At 38.6% G+C, this 24,480-nt stretch overlaps 1 protein-coding gene across 16 annotated transcripts in view; it reads right to left on the reverse strand.

The window, feature by feature from the left end:
- ZMYM4 (zinc finger MYM-type containing 4) overlaps window positions 1-24,114 on the reverse strand; it is a 168,067-nt gene extending 143,953 nt beyond the window's left edge. For 2 of the 16 annotated variants that reach the window (XM_070260444.1, XM_070260443.1), the window contains exon 1: window positions 23,608-24,011. In XM_070260444.1, the coding sequence (XP_070116545.1) occupies window positions 23,608-23,655 (48 nt within the window). In that variant the 5' untranslated portion in view covers window positions 23,656-24,011. Of the gene's footprint in view, window positions 1-23,411; window positions 23,555-23,607 lie in introns of those variants that run through there. The other 14 variants (XM_070260448.1, XM_023633633.2, XM_070260445.1 and 11 more) reach the window with 13 other exon arrangements.
- Between the last annotated feature and the right edge of the window lie 366 nt (window positions 24,115-24,480).

Below are 24,480 nucleotides of genomic sequence, written 5' to 3' on the forward strand. Positions count from 1 at the left end.
CATCTTTGCATTTTTACTTCTTAGCCCTAAAATACCTTCTATTGATACTCTTGAAATTTCCAGGGAAATAATTATATCATCAGAAAATAATTATTTCTTTGTTCCCCAAATTTCGAAGATTTACACCTCTCATTTCTTTTCCTCATCTAACTATACTGCCTAGAACTTCCAGAACAGTAATATTCTGGTAATAGCAAGCATCCTTCCTAAATTTCAAGGGATAGTTGGGGATCAAGGGATGATTCTAATACATATGTTTTATTATGTGTAGGAAACAACCCTCTACTCTTAGAGACTTCATCGCAAATAAATACTAAACATATCAAGGTCTTTTTCAGTATCTTGATATAAGGTCTTTTCTATTTTGGCAAATATTTTTAAAACATAAAAACTGTTCCTCAAAGGTTACAGAAAGAAAGATAAGAAACTTGGGAGGTTGTCCTTTGACATTATTACCATTTCTTTTTTTTTTTTAAAGATTTTATCTTTTCCTTTTTCTCCCCAAAGCCCCCCAGTACATAGTTGTATATTCTTCGTTGTGGGTCCTTCTAGTTGTGGCATGTGGGACGCTGCCTCAGCATGGTTTGATGAGCAGTGCCATGTCCGCGCCCAGGATTCGAACCAACGAAACACTGGGCCGCCTGCAGTGGAGCGCGCGAACTTAACCACTCGGCCACGGGACCAGCCCCTATTTACCATTTCTTAAACAGTTATTGGCCTATTCAAGTTTTCTACTACTTAAATCAATTTTGGTAACTTATTTTTGAAAATCTTCCATTCTTTTTAATTTATATATGTATCAGCATTGAGTTAATTACACATAGACTAGTTCAACATATTATCCCCAATCTATTTATCATTATAAGCCTTTTCTTCTCCTTAATACTATGTATTTCTTTTTTTTCCCCTCAATTAGACTTATCAGAAACTTCTTTACTTTACTGGTCTCTTTACAGAGAATCAGCACTTATTTTTATCAGTCTATAGATTTTCTATTTCTTAATTCATTTTTTCTAACACATTACTTTCAACTTTATTAATTATTCCCTTGTGGTTTCCTCAGGTTTATTTCATTGTTCTAACATATAAAGTTGAACATGCAATTCCCTTTTTTTTTTTTTTACTGAAAGCATTTAATGCTATTTTCTTTAGAGTATAGCTCTCCTATATACCAAGTTATGATATGGCGTGCTCTCATTGTTATATTCTTTTTTTATTGAGGTTTAATTGATATATAACTCGTTATATTCTAAACAGTTTGTAATTCAAGTTAGTTTCACTTGTTCAACCCAAAAGTTGCTTAGAAGTTTTAAAATTTCCAAATGGTTGGGTTGGGTTTTTTTGTTAAAGATTTTATTTTTCCTTTTTCTCTCCAAAGGCCCCCAGTGCATAGTTGTATATTTTCAGTTGAGGGTCCTTCTAGTTGTAGCATGTGGGATGGCGCCTCAGCATGGCTTGATGAGTGGTGCCACATCTGCGCCCAGGATCTGAACCGGTGAAACCGTGGGCCGCCGAAGCAGAGCACACGAACTTAACCACTCGGCCACGGGGCTGGCCCAGTTGGGTTGTTTTAACTGGCACTTTACTCATTTCAACTTTATTGTGCTGGGGTCAAAGAACGTAGTCTGTAAATTTTTAGGTTTTGAAATTTGTAATTTTTTTCTGAAGTGTAAATTATGATTAATTGCTGTAAATATTCCTTGGGAGTGTAAAAAGATGATAATGTTTTCCCCATAGTGTATGAGTTCAATTAAATTTCAGTTCCTCTAAACCATTTAAATTTTTGTTTTATATACTTCAATACAAGGTTTTTTGATACATAACGACTCATAGCAATTACATCCTCAATGTGACATATCTCTTACAAACATAAAGTCAGAAATTTGTTAGTAGCAGTTAATTACTTTTCCCATGAATAAGATCATTTTAATATTAAAACTTTAATTTTTGCTGCATTTGCTTTATACATTCTTTTATTTTTAACTTGCTTAGTTTCACTTCATTTAAAACTTCTCTTATACGCAACACAAAGTAGAGATCATATTCAATATGAGAATCTTTGTCACTTAATCTTTTTAAATGGTGATCAAATGAGTCCAGTTATGAACGTGCAAAATACTTAGGACACAGAATCCTACACTAAGTAGAAACTCCAAACGACATTTCTAAATCTAAAATTTGAGACCATATAACTTTAAAAACTAATCAATTGCTTTGGTCTCTAAATACCATTTCCCACTAAAAGGAACCAGGGCTCCTGGGTGAAATGGCTGACTTCAGGTCTGGAGTAGGGAATTTACAGATGAGCATGTTTCATCTTGCACCAGAAAGCAAGTTATCAAAGACTATGGGGTCATGAAAAAATGACTCAAAGCTAACCTGAAGAGGCTTTTACTGACCAAAGATGGTACAAGAGACTGACATACAATAAATATACAGTCAATCGTCACTTAATGACAGGGATACATTCTGAGAAATGTCGTTAGGCGATTTCGTCATTGTGCAAACATCATAGAGTGTACTTGCATAAACCTAGACGGTACAGCCTGCTACACATCTAGGCTATTTGGTACTAATCATACAGGACCATCATTATACATGCAGCCCGTCACTGACTGACACATTATGTGGCACGTGACTGTATATAAATCCATTTTAAATGATTTATCCTGATATCCCCTCCTCACTCCCCCAACCCCAAAAAACAACCTTCCCTGGTTATTTGTGGAGCTGCCTGGGCATCAACTCATTCTTAAAAATGACAAATAAAAGACTCAAGCATTTCTCTTATCTTTTCTATATTAACACTATTTCAAGGTATTAGAGAAACCAAATAGGTGATCAGGGAGAGTTCTTCTCTATAAAATAATCATAGCTAATAAACACTGGAGAAATAAAAGAATTAGGAAACCACCATGAAATGAAATGGTGAATCAAGAAATAATTATCAGTAAATGCCATTAGGTCAAAAACCGAAGGGGAGCTTTTTAATGTATGGATTAGGCTGACATCACCTGAACTAGGATGAACATCACCAAAAGTGACTTGCTTCCACTAGTGGTGTCATAGCACCACCTATAAAGAGTTCTTTCCAAAAAAGCAAAACAAATTGAACCTGAATCGAATCACACTTCTAAGAGTTTACAGGGGACATGAAGAATAGAGGAACATGTTCAATGACACCAGGATATAATCAGCAAAACCCAGAATGTGGCAAATGCTTCAGAACAAATCATCCAGTGTCTTCTAAAAGTAAACGGCATTTGTTAAATGGGGAAATTTATTGATTAAAAGAGGCTAAAGAAACATAACAACCCACAAACGCTGTTTTAGCAATACACGAACCTTGTTTTAGCTCCTAGCTTTTTGAAACAAAACAAGAAAGCTAAACAGATAGTGTGTTAGGTAATATTGAGGAATTAGTGTTGATTTAGTTCAGTGTGATAATGGTTTTAAGGTTATGTGTTTTTTAAAAAGAGACTGTATTAATTAGAGATACACACTTTATGTATTAGTAGGTGAAATGAAATACATCTAGAATTTGCTTTAAAATATTATAGAGAAAGAAATGTGGGAGGAAGAGATGAAGCAACAGACACAAAGTTGATGACTGTTAAAAAAGATGAATGATGAATACACGCGCATTAGTTGAACTATTTGCTCTACACTTATGTTTGAAAATTTCTACAATAAAGGTTAAAAGAAAAAGTAGTGATCAACTAGAAACCTCTTGAATGCAGAGTTGTATTCCTCACGCTAAACAAGCAGGTTTTTTGCGAATAAAACTTCTTACATCCCTAAAAATAACTCACTATTTTGGAGCCTTTCTGTATTCTTTTCTTCCAACAAATGGCAACTAAACAAATAAAGCAAATCCTCCCTTGTTACTAGACACAGCACCCTTTTTCCTGCTCAATATTATCGAATATTACTTCATTTAAAGTAAAATTGTTTTCCATATATAAAAATTATAGCGAGGCCGCCCTGTAGCTGAGTGGTTAAGTTTGCGCATTCCACTTCAGGCGCCTGGGGTTTCGCCGGTTTGGATCCTGGGTGAGGACATCGTATCACTCATCAACCTATGCTGAGGCGGCGTTCCACATGCCACAACCAGAAGGACCTACAGCTAGACTATACAACTATGTACTGTGGGGCTTTGGGGAGAAGAAGAAGAAGAAAAAAAAAAAGATTGGCAACAGATGTTAGCTCAGGTGCCAATCTTAAAAAAGAAAAATTATAGTAAGAAAAGTATTTACTTCTCTAACATGTACGTTAAGACAACAAACATGAAAAAAAAGTGAAGGACAGTAAGCATGCATATTTTCTAGAACTATCTTTAGAGAAACACTTCAACTCTGACATAAATTCTATGAAAAATCATTTAAAGAAGCAAGGAAGTTACTATGATATATTGGAATACAAGAACTTCTAAAAATGTCATAGTCAATTTCAATAGAACAAATGGGTCGAATGAAAGAATAACTGGAGCAAATATTTGCTACTTCAACCATTCAAGTGTCACATGGAATCAAAGGCAAGAAGAGAGTAACGCTCATTCCCACTTCCTGGCAATGACTTCCAAGGTTTCCATGACACTATCCTTGGGCTCCTACTCTTTCCCCTGTGCTTCTACAAATTACCACCTAGCAGTATACCCTAGGTATTTCATGTGCACTAACCTTGTGAAACTTACTAAGAGTTAGATAGTGTCTTTATTTCCATTTTATGCACAAGAAAACAAAAACCACGTTACTGACAAGCTTGTTGTTAGTGCCTTCGAGTTGATTCCAACTCCTAGTGACTCGGCGTACAGCAAAGCAGAACCCTGCCTGCTCTTTTTTTGCTCCATCCTCTCACCTTCCAGGGCTCTATCAGACAATGCTCCCCTGCTACTGATAGGGTTTTCATAGCCAATTTTTCAGAAGCGGTGGCCAGGTCCTTCTTCCTAGTCTGCCTTGTCTGGAAGCTCCGCTAAACCCTGTCCACCATGGGTGACCCTGCTGGTATTTGAAATACCAGTGGCATAGCTTTGAGCATCACAGAAACACGCAACCACCAAAGTATGACAACCGAGAGTCAGTAGTGCGGTCCCCTGACCAGGAAACGAACCCAGGCCATGGTGGTCAGAGCACCAAATCTTAACCACTAGATCACCAGAATGGTTACTAAGTACTAGGGCCAAATTCTACTATGGCCACAGAGTGGTTCCTACTCCGCAATCCTCCACCTTCCCACCCATATTTTCTTTCAGACGGTCTGGGATAGATAGGGACTGGACATTAGTGTACATGGTGAGGGAGGAGAGATGGAATTCTCCCAGGAAGTTCTGAAGCATACTGCTAATTAAAAATAAATACACCATGATATGTTTTCTTCTGAGTCCTCTAAGATGATCTATCTGCTGATTTGCACAAAATTAAATTCGTGTCTGTGTATATGTCTGTATTTCACCAGTCTCAATCTCAATTCTGCTCTTTGGAAAACACTGTTAAGAAAATGAAGATGAGCCATAGACTAGGAGAAAATATTTGCAAAACATATATATAATACAGGATTTCTATCCAAAACATATAAATAGCTTTCAAAACACAATCTAAGCAAACAGATACTATATGACCCAGCAATCCCACTCCTATTTACCCAAAGGAAATAAAAACATATGTTTATTTAAAAAACCTATAGGCAAGAAATTCAGACCGCTTTTTCTGTTGAAAAGAAAATGTTACTGAAGACAATGTTCATTACATTAATCAGTGTCTCCTACTGAAGATTAACACCTGAAACTACTTTTAGAATCAGTGCCAGAAAATGCTGTTTCTTCAAAAACGCAGTAATGTTTCCTCCATTTGATAGCGGGACATTCTTTAATCATATTCCCTAATCAATCACAACATCAGAACTATCATATCTGTACTTTCCTTTACCATGGTCCTTTATTTCTTTTCATTTTTTTTACATACCTTTTTGTAAATTGCCTCAAATTCATTGCGGAAAAAGGTAAATTTGAACAAATACGTATAACGAAATTATACCTAACACATAAGCCTTTTCCTTTTATTAATTCCTTCTTGGGAATGAAGCTTTTTTTTCCCTTTTGTATACTTTGCTTTAAAATTTTTTAAAACGGCAAATTGTTAAAGGAAGTATATTTTTGTTAAAATACAGTATTTCAAAAAAACCTATAGGCAAATGTTTATGATGATTTTATTCATAATCAACAAAAACTAAAAACAATACAATTGTCTTTCAACTGGCAAATGGATAAACAAATTGTGGTACATCCATAAAATGGAATATTAGTTACCAGTAAAAAGGAACGGCTGATGCATGCAACAACATGGATGAATCTCAACTGCATATTGCTAAGTGAAAGAAGGAAAACTCAAAAGGGTGCATACTGTATTGTATCATTTATATGATTTTCTGAAAACACAAAATTACAGAACAGAAAATAGATATGGGACTAGAGGTAGGGGAAAGGCTAACTATGAAGGGGCATGAAGGAATCTGGGTGATAATGGAGGTGTTCTATATATTGACTGGGGTGATAGTTACAGAACTATATGCATTTGTTAAATTTACAGAATTGTACAATAATAAGGGTGAATAAGGGTACAACAATAAGGGTGAATTCTACTCTACATAAATTATACCTCAATAAACCTTATTTTAAATATATCTTTGACATGCCTTGAGTCAGTAATTTCACTTCTAGGAAAGCAGAGCTACAGACAAAAATTACACAATGCTGTTTGCTTTAGCCTCCTTTTTCTCTAACAACTTTATTGAGATATAATTCACATGCCATATAATTCACCCATTTGAGGTACACAATTCAATGACTGTGAGTATACTGAGAGTTATACAACCATTACCAGGATCAACTTTAGAATATTTTCATCACCCCAGAAAGAAATCTTGAACCCTCTGGCTATCACTCCTTTGGCTATCACAATGTCCGGGCATTTCCCCCAGTATAGCCCCATTATCAATAGGGAAAAAAATTCAAACAATCTAAGAATGGAAGAATATTCCTATATTACAGTTTATCTATGCCACAGAATATTATAAAGCCAGTAAAATTAGGTTTATAAGTAGATGTTTAATAACAGAGGAAACTGCTTACGATGAAAATTTAGGTTAAAAAACTCAAGAAACAAAATTGTACATATGAAGTTAATCATGTTAACATATTGTACATACAATGTTAATCATGTACACATGCATAGAAATATCCCTGGAAAGAAATATGCTAAGTAGTAGTTATGGCTGAATAAAATATGATTTTTAAAAAGGCACAATGGTAAGAAAACTGGCATGTCAATCAATGTGGTAGTATCAGAATTTATATAACAGAATGGCATGAGAAACAGCTGGATACATAGATTAGAACAATTTGGACAGGTCTTTAGGATACATGGTAAAAATATCTAGACCAGTGGTACTCAAACGGGGGCAATTTTGCCCCCAGGAGACATTAGGCAATGTCTGGAGATATTTTGAGTTGTCACAAACGAGGACTCAGTACTGTGGATGCAGTGGGCACGGAGCTGATCGCGGGCAAGCAAGCTGCTGAACTTCCACACTGCTCAGGACAACTCCTCCCTCCCCCAACAAACCACTACCTGGTCCAAACTGGCAACGGTACTGAGGCCGAGAAACTCTGATCTAGGCTACGCTGAAGTCGTCACTAATCATCAGCAATTTAGATTAGCAGAGCAATCTAAAATAACGAAATAATAGTTTCCTCCTTCATCCCCATACTATGTGTATTCTTTGCCAGTTTTCCCATCTTGGTTTATGGTGTTAGCAACTATTTAGTTTTTCAAAGTAAAACTCTAGGGGTCTGTAGTCTTATTTCCCTATAATCATCAGTAAGTCCTATCGACGCCACCTCCAAAATATATCACAACCAATGCTCACCATCTCCACCTTTTCCAATGATCACTTTCACACATGGATTACACCAAGAGCCTCCTAAATGACTCTTTTTCCCATCTTGCTCCCTGAAGTTCATCCTGTATACAGGAGCTAACGAATCTTTTTTTTTTTTTTTTGAGGAAGATTAGCCCTGAGCTAACTACTGCCAGTCCTCCTCTTGTTTTGCTGAGGAAGCCTGGCCCTGAGCTAACATCCGTGCCCATCGTCCTCCACGTTATATGTGGGACGCCTACCACAGCATGGCGTGCCAAGCGGTGCCACGTCCGCACCCGGGATCCGAACCAGCAAACCCCAGGCCACCGAGAAGCGGAACATGCGCACTTGAACTGCTGTACCACCAGGCCGGCCCCAGGAATCTTTTAAGAGATCATATCTAAAAAACACAAACTGGCTTCTCAGAGAAATATGTGATATTGTTTCTTCCCACCCCAATCACTCACTATCATATTATCCTATGCTATCTGATTTTCTTCACTACCTGAAATTATTTTATCTAGTTCTTGTTTATTTTCTATCTTGTCCCCCCCACCACAGGTACGAACTTTGTCTTTCTTGTTCATTACTATTTCTCCAGCACCTAAAACCACACCTGATACATGTCCTAAATATCTGTTGAATGAACGAATCTCTCACACTAATGTTAGTCTATTCACTCCATTGGGGCCAAAGAGTAATGATACACCTCTGAAGCAGGGAGAGCGAATCTCCTGAAGCAAACTGATATTCCCAATGGTAGTCAGCCTAAAAACAACAAATTATAGGTCAGAATGTTAGGTCCTTAGAACAATGGCGGGAAAATGCATTCTTTCCCCCGGATCTCAAACTGCTGGGTTTCAAAGAAAAGGTGTCCTCTGCTCACTAGAAGAGTGGCTGAAGGCTCCGCAGGTAAATGGTGCCCATTTCTCCTAGGTCAACCACATTTAAGAGCCAATATCTGTTTTCTACCTCCCTCCTACTATACTAAACTTTTAATAAAGTCTTGTTCAAAAGTCACAGCCTGCAAAGATTCTGTATCCACATTCGGGCTGCAGGGCCCAAGAAGGACTCCTACCAAGGCTAGCATGATAGTAGCAGAGATAAGCAGAAAGAAACACTTCCATGAAGGAAAAGTAAATTTCTAGGAGAGCCAGAGCTGTAAGGCAACGTGCCTCTTGCCACAGAGAGAGAATTCAAACAGAACCTATCTTGGGGAATTGGCATTGTACTAAGGGAGTCAACTCGTTACCTTTTAGATGAAGAGATCTTCATTTCCAAAGATAAATCAGTCTCCAGTATATAAAATGAAGAGGGTAGAGAAAACAGTAGAGAAGGGAGAGGGAAAAGGAGTGTTGTAAGGCAAGGAAAGTAAGAAGACAAAAGCAAGCAAAATGAATATCAGGACGGGGTTGGTGGCAGTAGAAATAAAGTTTTAAAAATCATATCTGAGGTAATCTCAACAACACTTACCAATTAAAACTGGATTAATAAGAGCAAGGGAAGAAGCAAGACTCACAGGTTTCTAACTTGGGTGACTAGAAGACGATAATTAAAACACAGAACACAGGAAGAAAAACGGGTTGAGAAGGAATGGGGCACCAATGGGGAGACTAAGTACTCGCCAGGGGAATAAGAAGTTCTGTTTTAGGTATACTGAATTACCAGTACTTGTAAGACAGCAAAATACAAGCCAAAGTATTCATTTGCAAACACAGATTTTAAGTTTTAAAGACAAAAAAAGCAAAGAATTAGAAAGGGAATCACATAATATTATTTAATGGGTAGAGGTTAAAACTACTGTAGAAGAGATTACCCAAGAAAAATACAGGCCGAGAGAACAACACTTACTGAGCATGCAAAATGAGTCAAAGATGACGAAAAGAAGCAATTCAAGAGAACCATGAGAAAGCCATCTTATAAACAAGGGAGAAGTTTCAAGGAAGGAATGGGCAATATGGTCAGATGTCTAAGAGAGATCAAATAACAAAAGTTCTGAAAAGCATCCATTAGACTTGGTGATTACTAGGTCATTTCAGTGATCTTAAAAAGAATTTCAGGGCTGACCCCGTGGCCAAGTGGTTAAATTCCCGTGCTCTGCTTCAGCGGCCCAGGATTTTCCTGGTTTGGATCCTAGGCGCAGACCTAGCACCACTCATCAGGCCATGCTGAGACAGCGTCCCACAACTGGAAGGCCCTGCAACTAGAATATACAACTATGTACTGGGGGGGGCTTTGGGGAGAAGAAGGGGAAAAAAAAAGAATTTCAATGGCAAAACAGAGGGAAAAGCCAGATGTAGGTTGAGGAACAAATGAGAAATACACACCTGATACCATCTCAAAAAGACACTAACTTCAGGGGCTGGGCTGGTGGCACTGCGGTTAAGTGCGCACGTTCCGCTTCAATGGCCCAGGGTTCCCAGATGTGAGCTCAGGGCCAGTCTTCCTCAGAAAAAAGAGGAGGATTGGCAGCGGATGTTAGCTCAGGGCTAATCTTCCTCAAAAAAAGACACTAACTTCAAAAAGCTGCCGAAGTCTCTACCATTCCCCACTGAAAGGTACCAGGGTTCCCGGAGTTAATTCAAAGTCTGAGATAGGAATGGATAGGATGAGCCTAGGTACATCTTTTTGGCCAAAAAGGGGAGAGTCTTTCAAGGACTATTGCAGTTAAGCCAAAAAGATACAAGTGCCTAAATATTTTTTTTTTGATGCTAATATAAATGAAATCATTTTCTTGATTTCCTTTCAGGATTGTTCATTGCTAGTGTATAGAAATACTACTAATTTTTGTGTGTTGATTTTTTTATCATGAACTTTCTGAATTTGTTATTAGCTCTCACAGGGTTTACTGTTTTGGTTTTTTTGGTGAATTTTTCGGGTTTTCTACATATACTAACATGTCATCTGTAAATAGAGATAGTTTTACTTCTTTCCTTCCAACCTGGATGCCTTTGACTTCCTTCTTGCCTAACTGCTCTGGCTAGAATTTCAAATACTACATTGAGTAAATTTGAGAAAAGAGGGCATCCTCGTCTTATTTCTGATCTCAGGGAGAAAGCTTCCAGTCTTTCACCGTTGAATATGATGTTAACTATATGACTTATCATATATACCGCTTATCATGTTGAGAAACTTCCCCTCTATTCCTAGTGTATTGAGTCCTTTTATAATAAAAGGGTGTTAGATTTCTTCAAATGCTTTTTCTACATCAACTGAGATGATCATGTGGTTTTTTCCTTCATTCTATTAATGTGTGTATTACATTGATTGATACTTCAGAAAAATTTAACCAAGAAGGTGCAAGATTTGTACACCAAGAGACTTGTACAAAACATTGCCGAAAGAAACTAAAGACCTAAATAATTGGACAGACATTCCATGTTGACTGATTGGAAGACACAGGATGACAATACTACCCAAGAGATTCAAATTAAATTCAATCCCTATCAAAATCCCAGCGGCATTTTTTGCAGAAATAGAAAAAAAAAAAAAACTATCCTAAACTTCACATGGAATTTTAAGGGACCCCAAATAGCCAAAAAAATCTTGAAAAAAAAAAACAGGGGCTGGCCTCCATGGCGTAGTGTTTAAGTTCGGCACGCTCTACTTCAGCAGCCAGGGTTCACAGGTCTGGATCCCAGGCACGGACCTACATCACTCAGCCATGCTGTGGTGGTGACCCACATAGAGTGGAGGAAGACTAGCACAGATGTTAGCTCATGGCTAATCTGCCTCAGTAGAAAAACAGAAAAAAATTGGAGGATTCATACTTTTCAATTTCAGGCTTCCTACAAAGCCACAGCAATCAAAACAGTGTAGTACTGGTACAAGGAGACACATAGATCAATGGAATAGAACTGAGAGTGCACAAATAAGCACTTAAAATACATACATGGTTGTTATGGACTGAATGTTTGTGTCCCCAAAATTCATATGCTGACGCCTGAAACCTCAATATTATGGTATTTGGAGATGGGACTCTTGGGAGGTAATTAGCAACAGGGCTCTCATGATGGGATTAGTGTCCTTATAAGAGCCACCAAAGAGCTTGCTCCTCTCTCTCTCAACACACACAAAGAAGAAATTATGAAGGCACACAGCAAGATGGTGGCTGCCCATAAGCCAAGAGAAGAGGCCTCAGAACAAGACCTACCTTGCCAGCACCTTAATCTTAGACTTCCTAGCCTCCAGAAGCGTGAGAAATTTCTGTGGTTTAAGTCACCCAGTCTGTGGTATTTTGTTATGGTAGTCCAAGCTGATTAACACAAAGGTCAAATGATTTTTGACAAGGGTGCCAAGATCATTCAATGGGGAAAGAAGAGACTTCATCATATGGTGCTGGAAAAACTGGATATCCACATACAAAAGAACAAAATTGTACACTTACCTTATACCATAAATAAAAATTAACTTTAAATGGACTAAAAATCTAAATTAAAGAGCTAAACTATAAAACTCTTAGAAGAAAACATATGGGAAAAACTGAATGATCTGGAATTTGGCAATGGTTTTTAAATATGACAACAAAAGCACAAGCTACAAAAAGAAAACAGGTAAGTTGGATTTCATCAAAATTGAAAACTTTCTTGGATCAAAGGGCACTATCAATAGACTAAAAAGGCAACCCACAGAATGGGCGAAAATGTTTGCAAATCACATATCCGATAAGAGTTTAATATCTAGAATATATAAAGAACTCCTATAACTCAACAACAAACAAACTACCCAATTAAAAAATGAGCAAAAGATTTAAATAGACATTTCTGCAAGGAAGATATACAAATGACCAATAAGCACAAGAAGAAATACTCAACATCATTAGTCATTAGAAAAATACAAACCAAAACCACAATGAGATACCACTTCACACCCACTAGAACAGCTATTATGAAAAAAGAAAAGAAAAGAACAAGTATTGGAGAGGATATGGAGAAATCAGACCCCTTGGGCATTGCCAGTGGGAATGGAAACCGGCACAGCCTCTGTGGATTCCTCAAAAAGATAAACACAGAATTCCCATATGACCCAGCAAATCCATTTCTAGGTATGCCCAAAAGAACTGAAAGTGGGGACTCAAACAGATACTTAAGTTTATAGCACCATTTTTCACAATAGCCAAAAGGCAGAAACAACCCAAGTGTCCATCAACACATGAATGGATAAACAAATGTATTATATACATACAATAGACTATTATTCAGCCATAAAAACGAATGAAGTTCTGACACATACTACAACATGGATGAACCCTGAAAACATTATGCTAAGCGAAATAAGCCAGACACTAAAGGTCTAATACTGTCTGATTCCACTTATATGAAATATCTAGAATAGGTAAATTCATTGAGGCAGAAAATTGACTGAAGCATACCAGGGGCTGGAGGAACGGGCAACAGTGAGTTATTCCTCATTGTGTACAGAATTTCTGTTTGGGGTCAAAGAGAGAGTGGTAATAGTTGTACAACATTGTTAATCTACTTGATGTCATTGAATTATACACTTTAAATGGTAAATTTTATGTTATGTATATTTTAACACAAAAAGTTTTAGGGTAATTATTCAACTATAAAATAACAATTTTTAAAAAGGATTCAGGTGGTAACCTTAAAGACCCTGTTGTAGGCCGAATTGTGGCCCCCGAAAGTTACATCCACCGGGAATCTCACAATGAGACCTTTTTGGAATAAACTTATTTGCAGATGTAATTAATGCAAAGATCGTGAGATGAGATCACCCTGGATTAGGGTGGGCCGTCATCCAGTGAAGACTGCCCTTAGAAGAGACAGAAGACAGACAGACAGAGAAGGCTATGTGAAGACAGGGGCAAAAAGTGGAGTTATGCAGTCACGGACCAAGGGACACCTGGGGCCACCAGAGGCTGGAAGAGAGAAAAATTCTTCCCTAGAGCCTTCAGAGAGAGCATGGCCCTGCCCACATGTGGATTTGGGACTTCTAGCCTCCAGAACTGTGAGAGAATAAATTTTTGTTGTTTTAGGCCACCAAGTTGTGGTGATTTGTGTATGGCAAATCAAGAAAACTAATACAGATTTTGGTACATGGAAGTGGCGTGCTGCTGTAAGAAATACCTAAAAATGTGGAAGTAGCTTTGGAAATGGGTAATGGGTAATGGCTGGATAAATTTTGAGAAACATGGTAGAAAAAGGCCAGATTGCCTTGAAGAGACAGTTGGTACCAATATGGGTATTAAAGGCAACTCTGTTGAAGGTTCAGAAGGAAGTGAGTAGCAAAGAGAAAGCTCATATCATCTTAAAAAATACATATACCATGAACAGAATGCTGGGAAAAACATGAATGTTAAGGGCGCTTCTGATGAGATCTCAGAAGAAAATGAAGACTATGTTACTGGGAATTAGAAGGTGATCCTTGCTATAAAATAGCAGAAAACTTGGCTGAATTGTGTTCTGCTGTTGGCTAGAAAGCAAAACTTAGAAGCAATGAACTTGGATATTAGCTAAGGAGATTTCTTAGCAAAGCGTTCAAAGTGCAGCCTTGTTTCTCCTTGCTGCTTAAGTAAAAGCAAAAGGAAAGAGATAAATTGAGGAAGGAACTGTTAAGCAAAAAGGAAACAACTCTTGATGATTTAGGAGGTTCTCAGCCTATCCAGATTGCAAAGGATGCTAAATTCAGGAAATTCACCATTAGAAAAGTGTGCTCTAGAGATACGGCCAAGTGTGTGGCTAGAAAACCATTTGCTGAAGATATTAGATGGGTCACTCATGGATCCAATCAATCATCTCAGCTTAAGTCAGAAATATGGAGTTATCCAGGAAGGATCTGTAAAGAACCCTCTCGTCTAAGTATGTGGGTCCCCTTAATACAGAGAGGAGACTCACAAGGTTTTTGAGCATATTATACCAGTAAGAACACTGCCAGTCTGTACTTAAAGGAACAGAGACTAGACAAAAATGAAAAAAAGCTGTCTGACTTCTGGAACTCTAAGGGCAGGAAAGAGTTAATAAAGCTACCCAGCTGCAAACATGTGCTACCTTTCAAAAAAAAGGAAAATGACTCTGAGGACAGAGCCACAGACACAGAGGCAGAGGCCAGAGAAGCAGGCCCAGGGCAGAGGTCTACAGCACCTCCAAGGACCAAGCCACAGAGGCAGAGGATCAAACCACAGATAACTATTCGCCGGCCTTGAAATCTAATGAAATTTGTCCTGCTAGGTTTTGAACTTGATTGGGACCAGTGATTCATTTTTCTCCTTTCAGAATAGGAATGTCTATCCTATGCCTGTTCCACAATTGTATTGTGGAAGCAGAAAATTTGTTTTCTGGTTTCACAGGTCCACAGATAAAGAGAAATTTTACCCCAGATGAATCATACCCAGAATCACTCCCATACCTCATTTAGATGATTTAGATGGTGAGATTTGGGAGTTTTTGAGCTGCTGATATTTAGATGAGTTTTGGGACTTAAGAGTTCATGCTGTAATTGGTTGACTTTGGGGGATGGTGGGATAAGGTAAACGTATTTTGCACATGGGATGGATGCGAAGTTTTAGGGATGACTTGGTGGACTATAGTGGTTTGAATTGTGGCCCCTAAAAGACATGTCCACTCAGAACCTCCGAATGTGAGCAGAAGGGGTCTTTGCATGTGAGCAAAAGGGGTCTTTGCAGGTGTAATTAAGGTAAGGATCTTGAGATAAGATCATCCTGGATTAGGATGGACCCTAAATCCAATTAAGAGTATCCTTAGAAGAGATAGTAAGGAAGACACAGAGAAGAAGGTCACATAAGGATAGAGGCAGAGACTGGAGGTATGCGGCCACAAATTAAGGAACACCACAAATTAAGGAACACAAATCAATCCACCAGAAGCTGGAAGAGGTAAGGAAGGATTCTTCCCTAGAGACTTCAGAGAGAACAAGGCCTTGATTTAGGACATTTAGCCTCCAGAACTGTGAGAATAAATTCCTCTTGTTTTAAGCCACCAGGCTGGTAGTAATTTGTTATGGCAGCCTTAAGAAACTAATACAGATAGCCAGCGATCAAAAATGTGACAAATTTAAACAGCAAAAAGAATACTGACCACAATAAATTTTTAAAAAATCAAATATATTAAAATCCATGAATTCATAATGATATCCTCCCAAATTTCACCTTTGGGATTTGCCAAGGCATCAATTCATTCTTCTGAAAACTGCTTAAAAAACAAAAAAAGGGGCAGGGTAGAGGGATAAACGTTTATTCTGCTTTTCCTGTACAAATGACATTACAGAGTAACCAAATAATTGATGAAAGAACTCTTTATGTAAGAATTCCAGTGAATAAATATAGGAGAAATGATAGAAAACTCTTCTAATGAAATAACAGATCTGGGCAAAAATCATCAGTGGCTGATAAATCTATTAGGTGAAAAGTTAAGAAACTATGATGGTGTGGGGCTGGCCCCGTGGCCGAGCGGTTAAGTTCACGCGCTCTGCTGCAGGCGGCCCAGTGTTTCCTTGGTTCGGATCCTGGGCGCGGACATGACACTGCTCATCAAGCCACGCTGAGGCAGCGTCCCACATGCCACAACTGGAGGGACCCACAACGAAGAATATACAACTATGTACCGGGGGACTTTGGGGAGAAAAAGGAAAAAATAAAATCTTTAAAAAAAAAAAAAAAGAAACTATGATGGTGGGATCCCACTGACTAATCTGATCAATTTTAATACCACTAAAAGTGTGACAACCACTTATGTGCCTCCCGGAATGACGCAACAAGAATTCACAGCATAATCTAATAGGGTGACTATACATCCCAATTTGTCCAGGACAGTCCCGGTTTATGGCTACTGTCCCACTGTAATTATTAAACAGCACACCTTTTCATTCTTAAAATTATCTAATTGGAAATAAATTATACAATATTTATGAATTTTTCTTTCCAAAGAAACTGAATCTAAATCTCATAAAGCCCTACCAATTCAAGTTCTCAAGGCTGGCTGCAGACTGAAATCACTTGGGAAATTTTTTAAAATATTCATGCCTAGAATCCACCCCATGAATTCTGATTTAATTGATCTGTGACCTCAGAATCAGGACATTTAAAAGTTCTCCGGGTAATTCTAAAGTTTGAGCCAAAGTTGAGAACCACTCCTCTATATCTAACACTAACTTGTGGGAAATATGAAGGGTAACTGAACATGTTAAACACAAGTATTTCACCAGCCAAATCCAGAATGTGGGAAGTCCTCCTGGACAAGTGACCTAGTTATTTCAACAAACAGCATGGACAAAAGTACAGGGGGTATAGGATAGGGAGGGAGATGGTTAAAGAGAAACTTAGACATACAAACCAAATGAAATGGCAAACCTTACTTGGATAGCGACTTAAAGAAATCAACTATAAAAGGATACTTAAAGAATCAGAGAAATCGGAACACAGACTGGATTAAGGAACTCTTAATTTTGTTAGGTCTAACAGTACTGTAGTTGTATTTTTTAAAACTTCTTACCTGTTAGAAATACATACAGAAGTATTTATAGATTAAATGATGTGATGCCTGAAATTTCTTTGAAATTATTTCAAAGACAAAGAAAAGAAGGAAGGAAGGAAGGAAGAAGTTAGACGAGATAGGGATGGCAAAATGTTGATAACTGTTTAGTTGTCAAAGCTGGGTAACAGGGGCCGGCCCCGTGGCCGAGAGGTTACGTTCGCGCTCTGCTTCGGCGGCCCAGGGTTTCACCAGTTCGGATCCTGGGCACAGACATGGCACCGCTCATCAGGCATGCTGGGGCGGCATCCTACATGCCACAACTATAAGGACCCACAACTAAAAACGTACAGCTGTGTACTGGGGGGCTTTGGGGAGAAAAAGCAAAAATAAAATCTTTAAAAAAAAAAAGCTATGCAATAATAACACGGGGTTTCACTGTACCAATCTATACTTTATATTCTATATTGATATGGAATTATGAAACATAGAAAGTTTTTTATTTTTGCCTACAAACACATAGGCATGAAATATATGCGAGTGCATACATATATATAAAAAACATTTAAATATATAAGACAACATGTCAGGAGATGTAAAGAAAGATGAACTCATATGATCCCTGATCTCAAAGAGCTTACAGCACACAGTAGTCTATATGTTGGACAGAAAAGGTTTGCTCAGGTACTATCTTTGGTCAAAGGCAGGAAAGCAGCTAGCTCAAGCTCTGGGAGGCCAGAAAGAAGGTAAGAATGCAATTAAAATAACATTATAAGTATTCTCTAAGTATAAGAAAGTAGACGTGGGAGCGGGCCCCGTGGCACAGCAGTTAAGTTCTCATGTTTCCCTTCAGTGGCCTGGGGTTCGCCAGTTCGCATCCTGGGTGTGGACCTACACACTGCTTGTCAAGCTACATAAAGTAGAGGAAGATGGGCGCAGATGTTAGCTCAGGGCCGATCTTCCTGAGCAAAAAGAGGAAGATTGGCGGCAGATGTTAGCTCAGGGCTGGGGCTAATCTTCCTCAAAAAAAAAAAAAAGAAAGAAAGAAAGGTGATGTGGATGTTATCATCCCAATATTACTAAATACCAGAGATTGTACCATAACCTGACTTTGAAAAGCTCATGCTCTATTAGATTGAGCCATATGAAAATGCATTTTTGTAGGTCAAATGGTCTAATATCAGCAATTCCATACAGTTCAACCTAATACTATGCCATAATGCCTTCCTTTCTCTCCTTTGCTAAGACAATTACATATAGTTAACATAGTAATATAACCAGAATATTTAAAAGAAACGTCAATCATCTTTAAAGAGCAGCTGGTTTCCTAAGATAGAACTCAAAAATATCTTCTAAATAGCCACAGAAATGGCAATTTTACATTTATCTACTTATATTTTCTTTAGTAAATAAAGAAATCACTCCATTTCAAAGGAAACACAAACTTTACCTTTAAATCATAGCTTTAAAATATTTAGTGTGTATTTTCTTAAAAATAAACCTATGAGTTGCAAAGATATGTTTTAAGGTTATCTCAAACAAGAATGTATTTCTTAGGCAAAAAGTTAATTTGATGCTACCTGAGAAGTAATTTACATCAGTTTGATTGAAATACAATCCAATTTATTTCAACAACCAAAAACTCCAGATAATGAATTCTGAACCTATACTGTTATTATATATAATATAGTTATATATAATTAATGTATATATTATTATATATTATAATTAATTCTAACCTATACTATTTATCAAACAGTACATTTCAAATGGTACTTATCCTGGTTTAGTCTATTATATTATGACCTTGAGCAAACCTCTCTGTACCTCAGTTTCCTCATTTATAAAATGAGGCAGTAATAGTGACTACACCTTACAGAATTGAGGATTAAAAGATATATTACATATAAGGGGCTGGCCCCGTGGCAGAGTGGTTAAGTTCACGCGCTCCGCTGCAGGCGGCCCAGTGTTTCGCTGGTTCGAATCCTGGGTGCGGACATGGCACTGCTCATCAAACTACGCTGAGGCAGCGTCCCACATGCCATAACTAGAAGGACCCACAACGAAGAATATACAACTATGTACCAGGGGGCTTTAGGGAGAAAAAGGAAAAAATAAAATCTTAAAAAAAAAAAAGATATATTACATATAAGATATTCAGAATAATGACTGGAGTTTAAACGTTTATAAATACCAAGTATTACCATTATTTAGAGAAGTCTCTGCTAGCTACAAGACGGGCACTGTGAAACAAGTTGGGATCACTGTCAACACTACAATGGTCTCTTCCAATGCTCGCTATTTATACGAAGGGCCAATGCATTCTTAAAGCAGATGATTTACATTGTGTACACATGAACTGCAAGTATTTTTAATGATATGTACCACCATGCTTTTAAGTAACACATTTAGCAAAAAGACAAAAGATTAAAAGTTCATTAAGGAATTAAGAGGGATCAACCTTTTGCAATTATTTTATTATAAAATATTAAAATAACAGAAATCCAAAACAAAACTTGTCCATAATCCCATCACACAATAAAATCAATGTTTTCATTTGTTCACGTTATTTTCTATTTCTTGTCTACACGTATGTTCAATTTTTACACACTTACAATAACAATATAGATAACATTTTATAGTCTATATTTTCACTTAGCTTTATACCATATTTTTCCATTTTGCAAAAGTTTTCTCCTTTATTTTCCCTTTCCTTTCTCATTTGCTGAAGGTAATCAACAGTAACAGCCTTATACGTATCCTTCACAATTTTCTCCAAGCTCATAAATATATAAGTATAGACACATAAATGGGGAGGGGAGAGAAAGGTCAGTTTGTTTTTACAAAAATGGAAGCATACTCCTTATACATTTGCTTTCTCTTTCTTTAAGCATAACAAACATACACCTCAAATTTAATATACAGACAAGTTTAAGTATGAAAATAGATACAACTTTCTAAACCAGGTAATAACACATACATTTACAAAAGTTATTATTTTGTACGTAAACTTTGAAAAGATACAGGGATTTCACACAAAAAAATTTCCACCAGATCTAGTCATGCTTCATAAGTTTATTATAATAGCCATGCATAAAATCATTCCACTACTTACAATAAGCCTACCTAATGAATTTTAAAACTTATTTTAGAAAATAATTTTACAATCTTAAAAAAATGCATAAATACTATCTCAAAAATATCCTTACTTTAAAGAAAGAGAAAGTGTGTGTGTGTGTGTCTCTATAATAATGGCCTTCCTACAAACTTGGATCTTTCTATAGCAGAAATGATAGATGGATATAGTGCTGACCTACCCGCATACGCAGCTTCCCCATGCCCACAAATTGAGAGACTGGCATTCAGATATAGTCTGAATACAATCAAATCATTCTTATCTAATTAATACCTATTGTTCTAATTGCCCACAAGCAAGAACATAAGACACCAGGAAGGCCTGCAGAGAATTTAGAGTTGTTAACCCAATGGTCTTAAAATACACTCTCCCATCTAACCATAATCCAGAACAATCAGAAGATCCCTAAATCTGGATCCATAGGAGAGAACTTTGGGTATACAGGATGATAGGAAAAGTTTATACAAGCTCCTAAAATTACAAAGCAGATTAACTTGGAACTCAAGCCACAAAGCCTCTATTATAACAGGTAAACTTTTCTTTTCAAAAATCAGTATGTCTTTTGAGTTCCTCTTATGTGGAGGTCATAAGTATTGGAGATGCAAAAAGTACTAAAAAGGACCCTACCCTAAAGGAGCTCACAATTTAGCAGGAGAGCCAAAATACATCATCGTAAACAATCATAAATTCCATAGCACAATGCCTAGCATACAGTCAACTAGCATAGGTCCCCAAAGATATTTTATAACTTATGATTATAAAGGTCAAAGGCAGTAAGCATCATAAATACAATACTATGGCATCACTTTCAGATTAAACAGCCTAAACTTATTACCTAGGTCTATGTAGTTTGACTGTCTCAAGGCAAACAGTCAAATTATTCAAAAAGATACTGTACTTCTGAACACAGTCCCCACTAATCTGCTTGGAGTATACATATGGCATTCACGTGGAATTTAGCACATACACACACACACAAAACGAGAAATGAAAAAAGCACATGTACCACGTGTACCATTCAGGACTAGCCTACTCAACATTCTAACCAAATATCAAAACCAAAATGGATTATGTAGCCTAAAAGATACTGAAAGTAACCTTCCGCCACAATTAACCTGGTAAAATAACAGGGAAACCCTGTACAAGTGCTGTGTGTATGACATGTTGTTAAAAAATAAAGCTTAGATTGCTACCAGTGTGGCACCTTTTTAAATCTATCAGAAGAGAAAGAAGTATTTAAAATCTAGTTGAATTTGTTACCAAAGGGCATAGATGTTTTCTAGAACATTCTATCGTATAAGGTGAATGCCAACAGCATTCAGAGATCTCCTTGAAGGAACATTACACACCTAAAGTAATTTACCCTATATATTTTCATTGGTGGACCACATGCCATCTGCCTTTACTGAAGCATAATGAGGATCCAGTTTAAAACTGACAGCTCAAAGGACAATTTAAAATTTCAAAACACGTGCATTCCACACCCAATATTTATACTAAATGAAACATTCAGACATACTATCATACATTTTAACTTGTCCAATAACTAATTATTATACAAGAAATATCTAAAATTTTATAAACCTAAGACTATCAACATTAAATTTTAATTGCTCAAAACCCACAACGAAATGCATTAAAATAACTGATGAATGGATAAAGGGATAGACATGATAAATATGTGATGAAATAAATATAGTCAAACGTTATTGGTAGAATCTAGGTAGTGGGTATATGAATGCTCCGGGCAAATTTTTTCAATTTTGCTGTGTAGTTGAAAATATTTTCCTAATAAATTGTTGAAAAAATACTATTTGACACTTCTTTGCTTATTTATAATTTAAACTTTTAAGAAGAGAAATAAATTAAAGAAACTCCCATGTGGCATCCAACACCAGCACGTAGCTGGGACAAACCTTGACTCAAATCCCAGCTCAACCTCCTAACTAGGTATCTGATCTTAAGTAAATTACGTAACCCCTTTACGCCTTCATTTCCTCATCTGCAAAATGGGTTTTTTTATAATGTTAACCTAAGGTTAAATTCTTCTTGTAAAGCACAGTGCCAGGCACATGGTAAGCACTCACAATGTTAGCTATAACATCATTATGAGATTGCTAATTTTACGCTAAATCCAAAGAGCTTTCTCAATAAAGATTTAGTAGTAATTTTTTACGGGGTTGGCTTCACAGTAACGTGATCATTTTGAGACGATTCCCAAAAGGAAGATTCCTGATAGGAAAACTTACTGCTTAACGGGCTAGAAGGAGAGGAAGTAAAAGAAAATTCTGAAAAATATTGCTCAATCAATAGTACGGTATTGTTCTCCATCTGAAAAAAAACCATTCTGAGTTAAATAAGAAAAGTTTCAAGACGAACTTTAAAAGGCACTCAACAACTCCTATTAGAAGAACTGGCTTCACCTCTGCAGGTTGGTTGGGTACATCCTTGTTATGACAAAACTTGTCACACTCTTCCACGTTCTTAATTGCTGGTAAAGAGTCTAGACTAGAACATGACATTTACAGTTGCCAAAATCTTTCTCCTAAATCAGGACATGCCAACGACCCCACTTCTCCACAGGTAAGAGCACCACCTCCACCTCAGTTTTGATAACGGTTATGGGGGGAGGGGAAAGGAGGCAGGGACGTGAATTCGCGATGGTGTACCCTCCCGGTTATTCCTCCTCAGACCCCCTCCACGACTTATTCCCGCCACCGCCACCACCACCCCCACCTGACCTCTCCCCAGTTCAAACTTCCAGACTCTGATTTCCTAAAGATGCACTTAAGAATCTGACACCTTCCCTCCCCTGTCCCAGATAACCCACACCCAGTGCTGGAAAATTTTTTTTAAAAAGCAAACAACAGCCCCCGCCCCTCCCCCTCCCAACCAGGAGCAAATCTTTGTCCCACCTGCCGAAGGACCACTCTCCAGCACGCTCCAGACTCAAGGTGGCCTCGGTCCTGCCCGCAGCCTCTCCCCAGCCGGGCCCCGGCGACTCCTCCACGAGCCTGCGCTCGGCCCACTCCCGGCCCCGGGACGCGGCCCCCGCCCCGCCCCCCGCCGCCGGCCGCCCGCCCGCCGCCCGCCGCCCGAGTTCTGCCTCACCTCACCTACCCTCTTTCGGGGGCCGGACTCCACCTCTCTCTCCGCCATGTTGGGCCCCGCTCGGAACCGCTGCGGCTCCCGGCGCAGTGGCGGCGGAACCTCTCGGCCCCCCGGCCCCCGCCCACACTGCAGGCACGGCCGCCTCGCGGCAGCCTCCCAGAACCCGGCCGGGCCGGCGCGGAGAGTGGGGAGGGGGCGGATGCCGCGCGCCGGGCCGCAGAGCTCGAGATCCCACGGGTGCGCGCGTGGGCGGGAGGGCCTGCCCGGGCGAGGGGGGCCGGGACTCGGGGGGTTAATGGCCTCCAAGGGGCCCCGTGAGTAGGATTATTTTCTCTCAGAGAAATTCCTCCGCCTGCGGTTTCTTAAAGGGATCACCAAACCAGCCCCTTGCGCGCGCCCCTGATGCGCAGGCGCACCTTAAGCCCCTCCCCCCTTTCCCACCAAGCCCCCGGTCCTGAGCGTGCGCGGTGAGTGGCCCAGGGTAGGCCAAATCCTGCAAGTCTCTTTGCTGCCAGCAGCTGCTCCCACCACTCAACTATGGCCGCTGCCTTAAAGGGACCATGACGCAGTCATGAAGGAGGAATGAAAGAAATTAGTGAAAAGGCTATCTGGAGAATTGGGTGGAACGTCAGTGAGGGGTCCAGATCACCGTCTTACACCTGACTGCTGAGATACCATTGTAAATGATAAATGATGGTGAGCTGAAGTTCTCAGTGGACCTCTGAACATGAAGAATCCCAGCCAATGAGGGAGCAAGCCAGTCATCTCAAGGAGACCCAGCATTCCTGTCTTTAGACAGCCTGATCCGAAGCCCAGGGTGTAGAATATTAAGAGCCAACTCTAATAGCCTAACCTCAAAATCAGATCCTTTGG

Source organism: Equus caballus, chromosome 2 (genome assembly GCF_041296265.1).
Source record: "Equus caballus isolate H_3958 breed thoroughbred chromosome 2, TB-T2T, whole genome shotgun sequence".
Classification (NCBI taxonomy): Eukaryota; Metazoa; Chordata; class Mammalia; order Perissodactyla; family Equidae; genus Equus; species Equus caballus.